Below are 16,435 nucleotides of genomic sequence, written 5' to 3'. Positions count from 1 at the left end.
CATGACAGTGCTGGAGACCAAGTTCAGAAGAGTGGTTACCCAGGGTCAGCTGGGGAGTGGCTGTGATTGGGAAAGTGGTCACACCAGGCTCTTCAACAGGAATGGTAATGTTTCACTTCACACGCTGGCTGGAGGACAGAGGAGTGTCTGTGATGTTATAATGTGAGCACGCTGCATGTAAAAGCCATTGCTGACCACATCTAGGGGATCTGATGCGCGGGAGCTGGTAAGTGGGTGGAGGCATCGAGGTGGTGGTAGAAGAGGAACGTTGTACGCATAACGCCTAAGGCCTGACCAGAGGACGACCACTGTTCTAGAAACTGGACACAAATCCAACTTCTACGGCCAATGTTAAAAGACAAACTGAGGCATATTTAAAATTTTAAGACTTTACGTGAGCAAAAATAGATTCAATTCAGGCACCACGAAAGCAGAAGAGGTGAGGAGCACTCCAGCCACAGGAGCTGCAGAGATGTTTCTTTTAAAAGGGCAAGAAGCAAAGCAAGGAAATGACTGACTTGCTATAGCTTTAAAGCCTAGTTGGTGGTTTGTGACTGGTTGTCCTCAGCGGTTTTCGTCACCCTGAGGCGATGACAGGCTTAGATTTTGGTTGATTTACCTAGGCAACCGCATCACTAGAGCCACTGCAGGCTAACGGCCTCCTTGCAGGGTTAATTTACTAACACCAATTGTCTGAGTCCTTCCTCTTACTCAGTCACTTCACTTCCTACGCCTCAGTTTTTCTTCTGTAAAGTGGATATTCAGTAGTAAATTCTCTGTGGAGTTGTCAATACAAAACAGAGTGATTATTACTAACCACGATCATGTCCTAAATGCACGGAACACGTCACCATTTGCCAACCACCGTGTCAAGTCAGCAGAAACTACAGAAATTAAGAGCTCTCCGCAGAAATTCACACACCCGTGCACCAGGTAAGGGAGCACAGGCAGACGTCCACTCAGACTTTCCTGTGTCCCTCACGGAGTGCACGCTCTCTCCTGGCGGGGCGAGCACAGAGACTTATCGGGAGTTTACTTTTAAAACGCATTCATATAACCATGTCTCACTTTTGTTTGGATGAGTCAGCAAACGCTTTTTGGAAACGCCAAATTCTCCACACCTCCTTCCTTTCGCGCTGCCCTAGTCACAAAGCTCCAGCCCTTACTCCTCAGGCCGCGTCACCATGGGAGACGGGGCTGCGAGCGGACGCACGGCGAGCGTGCTGACGTCCTCGAGCCCCGCCCCCACGGCCCCGCCCTCGTGGCTTAAACCCCGGCCCCGCGGCGTGCAGGGCGTTGATGCCGGCGCTAAAACCAAACCAAGCGGGGTCTCCAGAGCGCGGCATGGAGGGGCTGGCCTAGCTGAGGACCGTGACCCGATGTCTTCTGGCTGCGACGCCGGTCCTGCGTACACTGCGGGGCCGCAGCCGCGGGGCGGTGGGCGCCCGAGGGGCCGGGAGGCGAGCCGGGGCCCCCAGGAGGGTGTGGGCATCGTGTCCTCAGCCAGCGTCCCCGAGGCTGCGCTCGGGCCATGATCATTTGGTGAAGCTGCGCTGGGACAGTGCAGCCGACTTCTCGCGCTCTGAGGACCTGTGCGCGCTGCAGGGTTCGGTGCCTCTGCCCGCCATGCGCGCTTCCCTGCGGAAGGCCCTGCTGGAGTTAAGGCCTCCGCGGGGTAGACTGGGTGCCGCTCCTGAGCACCCTCTGCCCCTGATTTGTATCTAGAGCTTCTTCCAGCCACGGCTTGGCGAGACAGGTTTGTATTTCCCGCTTCCGGGGGCTGTCGTGTGGGCGCTGCGAAGCGGGGTTTTAGATGGTACAAGGTGGAGGGTGGGCACTAGAACCGGTGCCCAGTGCCCGGGTATGCGTGCACGAGACAGGGCATGCGGCCTAGGACTCCTGCCAGCTAGGTGACCCCGGCCGAGTGCCTTAAGGCTTCAAGGTCTCAGTGTTCTCATCTGTAGCATGGGCTTAACAAGATCCAGTCTCTGTGGCGGTTACAAGGATGCACTGTGTTAATGCTTCTACATTCTACAATGTAGAACACTTAGCACAGTTTGGAGCATCGTTAATGGTTGCACAGATGTTACCTGGTGTGTTGAATGACTTTGCCTGGTACAGACCAAAGCGATTAGGAAATGGATATATCCCAGCTTCATTTCCTTTCCATTAAAACAGGACTCAGGAAAAAAAAATTTTTATTTCAATAGTCGTATCATACAATGCAAAGAGCACTGGTGTGAAGGCAGCTTAGAGTTTGAATTCCCGGGCTTATGCTCTCTGTGGCCTGGGCAGGTTTCTTTTAAACTACAATCTCCATACTTGTAAAATGACATTAATAACCACTCTTTCTGTGGGTTCTTAGAATTAATTAAGCAGGTTATGTGTGTAAAGTATCCTGGCACTTGAATGAGTTGTCAGAACCAAGGGCTGCTGGAGACGATGCTTCTGCCCTAGGTAATCTTCCTTTCTACTGGGCAACAAGTAAACACAAGCACAGTAGTCAGTGCTCTGAAAGAAGTGAGTTTTGGTGCTACAGAGCATAGAATCTCTTTTTTCTTTAATTTAATTTATATTTTATATTGGAGTATACTTGATTTACAATATTGTGTTAGTTTCAGGTGTACAGCAAAGTGATTCAGTTATACATATATCCATTCCTTTTCAGATTCTTTTCCTGTACAGTTTGTTACAGGATACGGAGTTCCCTGTGCTATGCAGTAGGTCCTTGTTGATTACCTATTTTATATATAGTCCTGTGGATATGTTAATGCCAAACTCCTAATTAATCCCTCCCCCCCATCTTTCCCCTTTGCAGAGCACAGAATCTTCAAGGGAAAGTTCAGGGTAGGTTTCTTGGAGGAGGTGCCATCCTTTCTAAGGATATGTAGAAGCTCCTGGGGTGGCAGGAGAGAGCAGTGTGTGTCAAAGTTTGAGAAATATAAGAAAATATGGCAAAACTAATGTACAGGAGTGGAACTCAGGGTTTGGGAAAGCAATGAAAGTTAATACTGGAAACCTAGCGGGGCCCCACAGAAAAGGGCCTTGTTTGTCATGTCAGAAGTTTGGATGTTAATCCTGAAGGCTGTGGGAAACACCAAAGAACAGTGAAATGGACTTCAACAGTGAAATGGACTTCTGGTTTAGAGGCTCACTGGGACCTCCATGTGGAAGGCAGTTGATTCAGTGCAGGGTGAATTGTAATCTAAGGGTCCCACTTACGTTATAAATGGTGGGACTGGGTTTTGCAGATCTGAGAGAGAATGGGTGAGGCCTGGTGACCAGTTAAAAAAGGGAGGGCAGCAAGCGTGGGTGACAGTTTACAGCTGCATCTTTTTGTGAGATAAACAGAGCACAGTAGAAAGGGATTGGGTGTGGCGAGAGGATCTCACTTCATCTTCAGTGCTTTACAGGGGCCTGGTAGAGAGGTCTGGGCCCAAGGTACAGATCTGGGCTTTTTGGGAGGACAGTTGTTTGAAGGCATGGGAGAGACTTAGGTTATCCACAAGAAGATCCAAAGAATCATAGGTCTGAGAGTTTTTTAAGTGGGTATATTTGAGGATGTTTATAAGCTGAGAGAAAGCCAGCAGAGGAAGGGTATGAGGATCTAGGAGAGGAAATGATTGTTCATTTGTTTTCGAAAAGCTGAATACTTATTGTGTGCCTGGCCCTTTTCTAGGATCTGGGGTTCACACCATGTGTTATCTCTTCTGCAAGGACAGTTCAACTCATCGCCTGGTGAAGAGAAGTCAGATTATTCTTTGCATCCCATTCAGGTATAAGAACTGTTCTGTACCTCTGAAGGGACTTTACTTAAGCAGAGTAATAAGTTAGAAATCAAAAGAAATTATAGCTGGAAGGGACCTTAAAGGCCACGGTACTTAATTTTGCCTAATATTTTACATTGAATGTAAGAAAAATTTATTGTAGAGCCCATTCTCTTCAGAGTTCCTTCACTGAACTTTCTTTATGTCTTGCATCCAGTGGGGCTAGCTTGTAGATTTTGGCCTCCTCCTAAATTTGCTTCTTCATCCATATTACATTTTGCCTGGACTATGGCAGAAACTCCTGGGTGGTTTCTTGGCCCCTGGACTCAGTTCCTCTAAGTTCATCTGCCTACTCGGGTTAAGTGATCTTCTAACATAAAAAGATGTGCTTAAAATAATGCTGCTAATGGCTTGGCCACACCGAGTTAGTGCATACTAGCCGCCCAGCGTGTGCTCTGCACAGAGGCGTGTAGTCTGAACTGTGCTCGGCCAAGCCTCATGGGGCTCTTTGGCCCTGAGGAAGGGGAGCTTTTTGTGATCACTCCCTTTATCTAATTGGTCCTTCAGCAGCGGGGTGCCTTTTTCTAATCAGCGGAGGCACCCTTACTCAGCCAGTGGTAGCCCCAGGCCTCATCACCTGTGGGATACAAGCCATGCTCTCTGCCAGGCTTGCTTCAGCCAGCATCTCTATTTTCCTTTCTGTCTCTTCTCACACTAGGACCCCTGGCCTTTAGTCATCCCCACCTGCAGTATTTAATGTGCCCAGCAGGTGTCAGGCTTGAGTGTCTTTGCACAGATATTCCCTGTGCAGTTAATGCACATTGTACTCCAACTCTGCATACTCTCATCTTTCTAGATTGTACTTCAGGGTTATCATGAAGCTGTCACTTAGACATAAGTTTTTGCCTCCATAGGAACCTCTGTGCATAAAAGTTATGTTTATTTATCTCATGTGATTGAAATTTTGATTTTATACATCCTCCTCCTTAATGAAGGCTTTAAGGGCAGGAGTCGTTTCTAATCCTTAGCACAGAGCAGATGCTTGTTTTTTTTATTTAGATGCTTTTTAATGATGATAAAATGTATGGTTTAAATCACTCATTTTACAATAATTTTGGTTTAGGTTGTGGCAGAAATAAAGTTTACAGAAGTTGTGTTCCTGCGATAAGAAATACAGATGTGACCTTGCAGTTGTGTAAAGCTCTTAATTGCTGTGTAAGTACGTCGGTGCGCTAAGGAACCTGGAGCTAAATGGGCTAGTTCTGAGAGAGAGAGACTTAACTATGTTAACAAAGGTAAGCCTTCATTGTGTCCTGCCAACCTTTGATAGTTGCTTTTGGGGCAAACTAAACCATAAAAGTTTAAACTATTCCTCCCCATTAAAGGGATTGAATAATTGGCTTCTTTGGTGCACCTTGTCTTGTGAATTCTCCACTTGGAGATGGAGGTTTAGAAAGTGAGTTTCAGTCTTGTTTAAGTCTCTTCCCATCATACTGGTCTCGTGATTTCCTACACACCATGTCTGTCTACATTTTCCTGTCTACCTTTTCTTGGTGGTGTTCATGCGTGGATTGTCTCCTATACCTGCTCAAACCTTGGTCCATTCTCATTTGTACCATGGAAGTTTGTCATGCTGGATACTGTCAGAATTAATCTTACTTAAGTTTGTGTTAAGCCACAAACCATGCGTTTTCTATATTTTCTGTTTTTTGTGTGTGTTTATATTTTTATGGTTTCTCTTCAAGAAATAGTATGGGAAGGGAAATAGCAAGATATAAAGAGCAAAAAAGTCATCATGATCTTTAAATTGTTAGAACATGTATCTGCAATAATAATTATAATGCACTGTGGTATGTGTTAAAATAGGAAGTATATGTAACATCCCATAGGAGCAGCAAATTCAGTGGTGTTAGTGGGAGTGTGTCATGGAAGTAATCACAAAGCAGGTGACTGTTCCTTGGGGTCCTGAAACATTAGTGTGTGTTCTTTGTGTCCAGTAGTGGTCTGGAAGGTTCAGGAAGCCTGCCTTTCAATTTGAGGGAACAGAGTGTTCGAGGTCCTCTCTCTTCTATTGCTCTAGTATACTGCATAGCAGCTAATAAAATACTGGGTTTATAGTTGACATTTAAGTCACTGATTGATCATCAAGATTGGCATGTATCATTGGAACTGAAAATCGGAAGAGTCTTATGCTTTTTAGGTTTTTCTTTTTTCCTTTGTCTCAAAAGTATGTAGTACTTTACTGAGTGGTTGGGAATAAAGTTTGCAGTATTCAGTGTATTCAGTTTTAGGACCTAAATAGAATTAAAGTGTTGCTATAAACTGGAATAAGACTTTGTTACTGACAAGTTTTAGAACGCATCAGTTAATCAATTACCTCTTTGGGAAGATTGTAGTTAATGATTTTAAAAATGTGGCTGTAAACCTCCAATTGACTCAAGAAAAGCAAATAAGTCAAGATTGACAAATGTATAGGCTCTTCATCTTATTGTGTGTGGGTTTTTTATTTTTCCTTTTAGTTATTTGTCAAGGTATAAAGAACTCTATCACTCTTAAGACAGTAAACTTCACGGGGTATAATCTGACATGGCAGGGAGCAGATCACATGGTCAAGATCTTAAAGGTGATTTTATGTTTAAACTTTCATGAAAACATGTGTGATTGAAGCACATTAACATATTGATACAGATGGCAGTTAATTTTTGTCTTTTAATACATGTGAGTGCAGCTTTTGTTTTTTTGAAAGAATATGACCAAATGGTAATGTGAATTGCTGTTGCATAAAGTATAGTGTTGAATCCCCAGTCTTTGCACTTGAGTTTAACAACTCTGTGGTTTTCTATCTTCTTCCTGAGACACTTAATCTCAGGTTCATCCTCGTCACACAGAGTGGTAAATTAGAGAACGATTAATATCACCATTTACAGAAGTTAGACTGAAATCTCAACCATCCTGAACATAGGAGCTGAAGGGGCCTCTCAGCAGTTCAAAGAGTCATTACGAAGCCAGTCGGTTGAATTCTGTTCACTTTTCTCCGTAGCAGAGCCTTCCCCGTCCTTCTTTTGAGCTTATTTATTTTTGTACACAATTCTATATGGATACTGTACATAATACTAAATAGTTGTATTAACTGGGTTTAACTGGTGATGTATTTACATCAAGATCTAACTTCGTTTTGTTGATATCTTTTTAGGGGCTTTGCATTCATCAAAGCTCGTGATGTATGTAATCAGTTGCTCGTGTGTAGCTATCATATTGATGATACATAGGGCTTGAATTGGGAAAGGTGGATGGGCATTCTCCTTGCTTTTTAAACTGACAGAGCCTTACAAGAAGCATTTCCCTCTCTGAAATAAATCCATGGAAAATATGTTTGGTCGCTCTCCCAGTGCAACTGTGTAGTTGTGTGGATTTGGCACACAACTGGCAGCCTTGTGGTTATGTCTGTAAACAAGGAAGCCTGTTCTCCAGTCTGCAAATCAGCTGTTACCCAGTGAAACGAACTTGACTGCCATTTCTGACCCCTCACATGGAGCTCTCATACTCAAGAATGTTCATATGTTTGCAAGAAACGTTGTTTGCAGGCTATGTGTACAAATTTCCTGATCTGAAAGCCAATATAAAGCAACATTTCCCACACTTCTGCTCTCTCACCAAGGCCACACACATTCCCTCGCAAGCTAATACTGTCAGTATCAGATTCTCCTTCCCAGTGGTTCTGGGAGACTGCATAGTTGCTCTGTGAAAGGCACCACTGCTGAGGTTGAGAGAAGAGCATCTTGGGTGTCAGTCCTGCCCTTGCATGCCCAGAGAGAGGGGTGTGCACCTCGTTCTCCTGTTCGGATTTTCCTATGCTGCAGGTTTGCTGCTTGTTGTCAAAATGATGTCCTAGTGACTTGTCTTCTGCGTAGTTACATAACCCCAGCACACTTCTTTATGATCTGTAGACTTTTATGGGGTTGTGGCCAGGTCAGGTTTTAAATGTTGGGAAATGTCCAATTGAACAACATTGCAGTGGCAGTGAAGCTTGATAGAATTGTATTACTGTTACCCTAGTTTTGGCTTCAGGGTGATGAGAAGATGAAATTTTTGATGGGTCAGTTTTAGTTATGTATGTGTATGTGATTTACTTTTTAAAATTCTAACATCTATTATACACAGCTTAGATATGTTGACTTTCTGATTATTCTTCTGATTCTTTATCAGTCCCTTTACTGGTGTATTTTCCTCCAAAAAACTACATTTTCTTCCAGACTGTTTTTGTCTGATAGTGAAAAATAAATTTTTCATTTGCAGTCTAAAGTTGATCTGAGAAAAAATGGTTACCTTGGATCTTCACTTGGCTTTTGTGAAAGAAAATAAAATAATATGGACAATTCCCATTACTAATCCTAACCATGTACAACAGAGGTCTGTGCAGTAACATAGCGAAAATAAGTTCCTGTAATTTTACTTAGTCATTGCTTGTTTTAGACTAAGGAGCAGTGAGAGACATTTATAAATAATGATGCCTCAGATCACTTTTGTTAAATGTCCTCTAATATTTGGATATTTGGTATCTGGCTTGTGTTGTCTTTTATACAATCTTGTTTTCTTTCTTTGCACTTTAGTTTAACAACTCTGTGGTTTCCTATCTTCTTCTTGTGACACTCAGGTCCATCAGAATTTCCTGTGACTGTGACAGTAGAGAGTCCTTCCTCCTCAGAAAATGAAGAGGTCAATGAGTCCTCAGAAAGTGTTCAGGAAGAGCCAGAGAAAATCAGTTTGAAACAAGAAGCATTGCCGGGACAAAGTTATCACTTGAAAGCTATAGAGAAGATTATTTTTCAAACGGAAGCCTGATTGCAATACGGCAGAGCTTGTGTGAGGATTCTGTTTTCTCTTCCCATCTGCATTGTATCCCCTTGAATGGTTCCTTAAGCTTAGACCAGGGTGAATGGTGGACATTTGAACTCTAGGAAATAAAAATCAAAACATGTCATTAGTAATATATTTTCCTTTCCTTAGAACCTTAGTATATTAGATTTAGGGAGAACCTTAGTGATCATAAGATAAAGAAATTGAGTTCTGAATGAATGTAGTCAGCTGATTCAGTGCTCTTGTTTTACAGGTGAGAAAATTGACAGTTCTAGTTGAACTCTCTTTTTACAAGAGGAAAATATGGCCTCATTTTAAATAAAAGTAAAGTTGAAAAAAGTTTTCATGTTGATATTCTCCTTTCCTAAAATAAAAAATATCAAGAAGCTACATTCTGTTACCAAATAAACCTGACCTCTAATGTCATTCCATACTTTTGTTTGTATGTACAGAAAAGAAAAATTGATTTTCATAAGAAATTTTTGCACCTAAAAAATAATATATTTATTTTATTTCAACTTTAATGAAGAGCTGAACATTTCTAGTAAATGAAGGAACACCATTTGTGGGGGACCTTGTCTTTGTGCTACAAAGTGCATGTTTAATTTTTAAAAATTATTTAATATGATTTTCTTTTCGTATGAAACATGAAACTTGACCGGTTTCAGAACTAATTATCCCATTATTGTAGGACTATGGCAATTAACTCTTTGATTTTCAAAAGTTAGATTTTTATTTTTTTAAGTAAAATTAATGATAATATAGAGAAATTTTAAGAAAAAAACTTAGAAAATTATGAAATGTTAGAGTAGGAGAAATCTATAGTTCATGTAGAGTTACCCTCTTTCATTTTATAAATGAGCACCTACAATTTTTAGCACATAAGTGGTTTATTAGTAAATGGCAGAGTACGACAAGACCCTAGAGCATCTAACCGCCTTCCTTGTCATTTTAGATGTGCTGTATTCATTTCCTTCACGAGTAGACCAGGAGATTGTATTTCTAGTAGTAATGATAGACACTGGGGAAGACCAAGAAATTTACACACTGGGACCACAGAATAGCAGATTCAGAATGCACTGAGAACCCTTTCAGCTCTTCTCTGTTTTGACAAGACACTACAAGGATGGTATCAATGTGTTTAAGTATGTAAGCCCACAACAATCAAGAGATTTCAACATAGTTTTGAAAGACGGAAGACAAGTGGAAGAGTGTGAAACTGAAGCAGTAGAACAGAGGAAAAGCATCACCTAGAGTATGCACAGGGATCACCTGCAACTGAGGAGGATTCTGACCCCACCTGAAGAAGTAACCCCATGCTCAGATGCACATGTAGGAGAGAGGGTGGAGTTAGTTAAAAGTATGACTGAAATAGGGGAAATCATTCAAGGGTTGTGTTTGGAGGAGTGGACTCCCAGCCCCGCCCTCACGCTCCTGAAATGAGATGCTTTCATTTTGAAAACAGTGAAACTGGCGAGAACTAGGGCAGCTAGTGTGAGTTTTTATAACCTAGAAAATTGTGTTTGGGGGAGATCCTATTACAGTTACTCCCCGCTTCTTCCTGCATAAGAAACCAATCAATCGTTGACTTCAGGGAGCTTTCTGCACTCATTCTTAAATAGAAAATAACTGTCATTTGCCTGATAGTTGAGTAAAGCTTACAACATGAGAGAGGGGGAAAAAGTGTGAAAACGTATCCTGGTAGGACCGGGGACAATTTAGGGAACAAAATAATTTAAGAAAAAACCCTAATTAGTATCCTGAGAGAGGTTTAAAAAGAGCTAGCAACTATAAAATAAGACTAGGGTGTTAATTAAAAAGAGAATCGTCAGAAAGCAAGAGAGGTCTCTTGGAAATGAAAATATGGTTGCTGAAATAACTTCAGTAGGAATTTTAAAAATTTCTCATTATATAAAAAAGAAAGACACAATGGAAAATGTGATAGCAATATGTTAGAGAGGCTGCATCTGGGAGATACAACATGTTACTATTAGAAACTCCAGACCCAGAAAAAAAATGGAGGGAAGCTGTCAAAGGGCAACAAAATTCCCCACAGCTGAAAGTAGACATCAGGCCTCAGATTGAAAATAGTTACTCAAGTTTTGAGCAAGATGAACAAGAATAGACTCATACCTAGGCACCCTTCATTACGAAACTTTAAAATACTGAAAAAATAAATTAACAGAATAAAATACTGACAGGATACATCCATTCCAGAGAGAAAAGTACTGGTCACCTAAAAAAGAAAGTTAAAATCTGACCTTATCATACTTGTCATCAGCACCATGGATCCTGGAAGGCATTAGAAAGATACCTCCAAAGTTTTTCAGGCACATAATTTTCACCCTAGTGGTTTGTATTCAGCCAAACTATCAGTCATAAGTGGAGGCTGAAGAAGATATTTTGTACACAAAGAAATTTGAAAAATTGACCTCCTGTGCTACACCTTAAGCTATTTATAGAAATAATCCAGCAAAATGAGGCAATAAACCAAGAAGGAAGGTAATAGGGGATTCAGTGCAGAGAGCAGCTAGTCTAGATTGGAGAGGCTTCTATTGATTGTGTGATTGAGAGCTTAGAAACACCTTGAGGCATGTTGTACTTACTAGGTATTAGGCACTGTTGGAAGGGAGGAGGGAGAGGAAGAGGAGAAGGAACTTGAACTCCAGAGGAGAAAAGGCTATACTGACATAAACCTGAAGCAAACTAAGCTATGGTTGATTTTTAACCTACCATTGGTGAGCAAGAGAATAATCCACTTAAACTTGACACTATAGATGTTCCCCTTTTCAGCGACACACATGGGTAATGACCACCTATCTAATTTGTTGTCCAAACCAGAACTTGTCCAAACTCCTTACACTTCAATAGTGTAAGGAGGCGCTCTAATGCTGTAACATCAGGACAACAGGTATAAACTGGAACAGCCCAAGGCGGCTTGGGGTATGTGGTCACCCTGCACCCTCCACACCCTGCACCCTGGCACAGTATGGATCGAGGTGTAGTCTATACACAGAGGCACAGTACATCTGCAGTGGGCAATATTAATTTCATTGTAATAATGGCAATACTGTCTTGGTTTGCAGCTTTTATTGTCAACTTGCATGTAATAACAAATAACTAACCTAAACTATACTTAGTATGTATTAGTGTTAACTTGGTATGTACTGAAATGTATTGTGTACTAGTATGTATTTAGTATATATTAGGCTCTAAGTGTTTTTGCATATATTAACTCATTTAATCCTCTCAATAGCCTTATGAGGTTGGTGCTAATATCATTCCCACTTTTGAGAAAAGGAAGCTAAGACAGGGAAGGAACTTGCCCAGGCTGTACCTAATTTAGGGTTGGATCGAGGCTTTGAGTTTAGGCTCTCCACCTGTTCTCTTAAACCTTACTCCCTACTGACTCTCAAGTAACGGTAGACTTAACTGCACACAGAACAGAATATAAATTTCAACTTTGACAACGTAAAAGCTAGGTTTGGAAGGTAGACAGGAGGTAGAAAAAAGGGAAGATGGTATGAATGTCCTCATTTTACAAAGCGTGACGTTGAGAGAGTTTATAGTTGATCAACAATGTAGGTTTTTAAGTATATCACTACAAGTCAAAGAGATCATGAGCAGTGGAATAACTAATGATGACATAACTTTACTGAGCAGTGTGGACATAGGAAAGAGTGTAAAGGAACTAAACCCTTACTTAGTAAAATAGAAAGTGAACAGATAATGCCTCAAATTTAGTGAGAAAATAGTCATGTAAGAGTATTACTTGTAAATGGAGAAGAATTCAAAATAACAATAGTTGGACGTCCCTGGTGTCGCAGTGGTTAATAATCTGCCTGCCAAGGCAGGGGACACGGTTTCGAGCCCTGTTCCGGGATGTGTCCTAGAGGATGAATCTGGGAAGGGCTGAGAATTTAGGGGAGAGAGAGGCTTGTAGTCTGGAGTAGGATGTTGGCTTTTAAGATTTTAGAAGTATTTCATGATTGTAGGTCTGGGGAAATCTAAACTGCTCTTATGTGATTATAATCACCTTTGTCTTTTCTCCTTTCCTCCTCTGGTCCAGGCTTGGGCAGCTGGCCACAATGGCTGGTATAGATCAGTCAGATTTTCATTTACTAGGTCATCCCCAGATGAATTCTACTGTTAGTAGTCCATGTAAAGAAGAAAAGAAGGCACTTGAAGAAGAAAAATCAGAATCAAAACTGGGTGCCCCAGGACAAATGCAAAACATCCAAGTAAGTGGACAGAACAGCAATTAATGATTCTAAGAGTGATTAGCAAAAAGGAAATGACCAAGTCAGGGAGAAAACAATAATGATCAGTCTCTAATAGTTCATATGCTCAGGAGCTAGAAGACTCTGGAATCCTTTCCAAATCTGAGATTAGTAAATGTGTGCCCATTTCATGATACTGTATTGTTGTAAATAAGGAGACTGGAAGTTCTTTAGAAAATTTATGAGTTAAAACAAACTATCCTTAATGAAGAAAGAAAACATTAGATAAAATATTCCAGATTTTAAATTGTATAAATGTCTATTCTATTCATATTTTATCTAGGTTTCTATTTGTATGCAGTCAGCTTACAATGAAGGAACACTAATGAAGGTACACATACTGATATAATTTTTAAAATAAGTAATCCAGACATAGCTAATAGGTAACATATTATAGTGAATCACCTGGTTATGGGAATGGGAGGGGAAAACCTGTCAGCTTTTCCTCTAGCCTTACTTGGAGCCCCCATCAACCAATCTCAGACTGGTCTTGGGAACTGACAGCTTGAGAACACAGTCTGGTCACAAACTATATACTGTTTGCATGTGCCTGGAGGATAGAAAAGAAATTAATTATCTTACAGAATAGGGTTTTATTTTTAGTGAGGGAAAGGAAATGGGTAATAACTACCCCAGTCACCAAAGTCTGAAAATGTAGCGGACATAGCCTTGGATATAGCTAGGTTAAGCTGAGAATCACTTGGCAAGATATAATTAGAAAAAAACTGGCTCTGAAATCTTCTGAATATTGACTGTGTTAATAATAAGATTACAGAGTAACATTGAAGTTTTGAACTCTACTTTTTAATGGTTGGCTTTGTTCATCACTGAATTTTTGTCTTGTCTTTTGTTTTTCCCTCCAGTTTCAGAAGATTACAGGTGATGCTAGGATTCCTTTGCCTCTTGACTCCTTCCGTGTCCCAGTGTCTACTCAGGAGGCCTTAGAAACTTCCAAAGACAACCTGGGGGTCCCAGTCACAGAGCAGCAGCAGGAGTCTTTGAAGATTTCATTGTTAGAACATGTTCTCGTTCAGCAGACATCATTTCTGGAACTGGAAGTCAAAGAAAAGAAGAGGAATTATCTAGAAATAGCAGGTCTTCTTCAGAGAAAATGAGCAAAGCAGGTGAATATACCAAAAAATACTCTGCTAAGAAACAACCTGGGAAGGACCTGCATTCCTGCTCTGACTCACCTGTAAAGCAGAAAAGCAAAGGAATTGGGCAAAATAGTTCTTTGGTTAATAAACCAATTAAAAGTGAGTCTTCGAAAACACACATTTCTGTTAAGAAAGAGAGTAGAATAGTGACTGTTTCATCAAAGACAACTAAAAGTAAACTCAATCTACTAGAACATTCTGAAAGTGATACTCTTGGATCTGATTGTGTATTTCAAGAAAGCATCCATACTCTATCATGCCTAACATAGGTCTAAATCTTTTAAAATTATGTTTTTGCCTTCAAGTTTTAATAAATTACTTATGTTTTTATTATAGCATATGGTGTTTTCAGTTACTTGACTGGAAGCCATTAGAGAAAGATTTATCTATACTTTTTTATTATAATGAAAGTTTTGGTGTACTTTTCCTCATGACACTTTGCACCATTCATTCAGCTAGTATTTACTGAGGGCTTCATATGTACAGTACTTTTCTGGGTGCTATTGCTTTCAGCAGTGAACAAAATAAAGCCTTTACTCTCCTGGAACTAGCACTTTGTGGTGGGAGAAAACATAAACAACAAAGCAGGGTAAGGGTAAAAAGAGATGGGAATAATAAATGGAATAGTGTTACCATTTGGTTAAATGTCAAACTATTATAAATCACATGGCCAGAAGACATTGATGTATTTCAATTCACAATAACCAAAGAGCCTCAAACATTTACCAAGGCCCTTAACCGTGTTTATGGATTACAGCAACGCTCTGAGGTAGGGAACTGTTACCATTCCCATTTATAGATGAGGAGTATGAGGAGACATTATGTGAGTTGCCCAGAATTACACAGCTATAAGTAAGTGGGAAGCTGCGATTTGACCCGAACCCATGCTCTTTTTTTTTAAAATGTATGGACTTTATTATGTTTCATTTGTTTCTGATTTATGTGAATTTTTTCTTTAAAGATTTATTCTGATGTCGACCATTTTAAAGTGTTTATTGCATTTGTTACAGTATTGCTTCTGTTTTATATTTTGGTTTTTTGGCCACAAGGCATGTGGGATATTAGCTCCCTGACCAGGGATCGAACCCTCACCCCCTCCATTGGAAGGTAAAGTCTTAACCACTGGGCCACGAGGGAAGTTCCCCTTATGTGACTATTTTTCTGGCAATTTTTTTAAATTTTATTTTTTATTGATGTACAGTTGAATTACAGTGTTGTGTTAATTACTGCTGTATGGGAAAGTGACTCAGTTACACATTTATTTACATCCTTTTTCATATTCTTTTCTGTTACGGTTTATCACAGGATATAGAATATAGTTCCCTGTGCTCTACAGTAGGACCTTTTTGTTTTTTTAAAAATAAATCCACTTTATAAAAAATAAATGTATTAATTAATTTATTTATTTATGGCTGCGTTGGGCCTTCGTTGCTGCACGCGGGCTTTCTCTAGTTGAGGTGCACGGGCTTCTCATTGTGGTGGCTTCTCTTGTTGCAGAGCACGGGCTCTAGGTGCCTGGACTTCAGTAGTTGTGGCATCGGGCTTAGTTGCTCTCTGGCATGTGGGATCTTCCTAGACCAGAGCTTGAACCTGTGTCCCCTGCATTGGCAGGCATATTCTTTTTTTTTTTTTTTTCTGGGAACCCCCGGCAGGCATATTCTTAACCACTGTGCCACCAGGGAAGTCCCATGTAGGACCTTTTTGTTTATCCATCCTGTATATACACCACTTTGCATCTGCTAATCCCAAACTCCCAATCCAACCCTCTCCCACCCCCTCCCCCTTTGCAACCACCAGTCTATTCTCTATGTCCTTGGTTATGTTTCTGTTCACAGATAGGCAGAACCCAGGCTCTTAATTACTTTGTTATCCTGTATCCTTGTTAAGAGAAGAAGGGTTTAAGGAAGGCACCGAGAGAGAAGGCAGTGAGCACTGGAAGTGCAAAACAGTGGGGCTGTCAGAAAGCACACCTGTCTCCTTCCCCCATCGTGAGCCGAATTTTTAAACGGCAGAGTATGTAAGAGTATGTGATGACACATCTCTGGATTAAATTATGTCTCCCTGGTAAAACATGTACAGATAAGTCTTTAGTTCGATCAGAGTGAAAGGTGAGATCAGAGAAAAGCTGGAGTGTCAGATTTCTTTTAGAAGGTCCTACCTGATTTTTACTAAGAGGGCTGCTACAGTACTAGTTAGTTCATTAGTCATGGATTGAGTGTTTGGGGAGTAAAACAATGAGCAAGATGTAGCGTTGGCCCTTTAGCAGTGGGGTGAGAGGGGAAGACGCACAGCAGATGTCTCATCCTGCACGTGACATGCTGTGACGGGCATATTCAGGGCGTTTGGTCAGTGTTTGTGGAAGAAGAGGGGGAGC

The 16,435-nt window shown here is 40.9% G+C and overlaps 1 protein-coding gene across 4 annotated transcripts; it reads left to right on the top strand.

Moving 5' to 3' along the window:
- The first annotated feature begins 1,295 nt into the window (after positions 1-1,295).
- Positions 1,296-14,024, top strand: LOC113625563 (centrosomal protein of 78 kDa-like). Of its 4 annotated transcripts, XM_027116131.1 has the most exons (7): positions 1,296-1,756; positions 4,891-5,062; positions 8,422-8,630; positions 9,580-9,932; positions 12,694-12,865; positions 13,188-13,235; positions 13,768-14,024. In XM_027116131.1, exons 5-7 carry the CDS (start codon positions 12,713-12,715, stop codon positions 14,017-14,019), a joined length of 453 nt encoding a protein of 150 aa, XP_026971932.1. In that variant the 5' UTR covers positions 1,296-1,756; positions 4,891-5,062; positions 8,422-8,630; positions 9,580-9,932; positions 12,694-12,712; the 3' UTR covers positions 14,020-14,024. The 4 variants fall into 4 exon arrangements, with proteins under 4 accessions (XP_026971932.1, XP_026971934.1, XP_026971931.1 ...); XM_027116133.1 differs by lacking the exon at positions 4,891-5,062 and having other exon boundaries at positions 9,580-10,097; XM_027116130.1 differs by lacking the exon at positions 9,580-9,932.
- Positions 14,025-16,435: the final 2,411 nt, after the last annotated feature.

This window comes from Aethalodelphis obliquidens, unplaced genomic scaffold (assembly GCF_003676395.1).
Source record: "Aethalodelphis obliquidens isolate GAN/ISIS:26980383/991018 unplaced genomic scaffold, ASM367639v1 scaffold16, whole genome shotgun sequence".
NCBI lineage: Eukaryota > Metazoa > Chordata > Mammalia > Artiodactyla > Delphinidae > Aethalodelphis > Aethalodelphis obliquidens.
This window is presented reverse-complemented; position numbering and strand designations above follow the sequence as displayed.

Bases quoted from the DNA above. Each gene is read 5' to 3' on its own strand.
- LOC113625563 (XM_027116133.1), top strand. From the start codon at position 12,713: ATGGCTGGTATAGATCAGTCAGATTTTCATTTACTAGGTCATCCCCAG. The intron at 12,866-13,187 runs GTAAGTGGACAG...TATTTTATCTAG, and splicing joins GACAAATGCAAAACATCCAA to GTTTCTATTTGTATGCAGTC. The intron at 13,236-13,767 runs GTACACATACTG...TTTTCCCTCCAG, and splicing joins ATGAAGGAACACTAATGAAG to TTTCAGAAGATTACAGGTGA.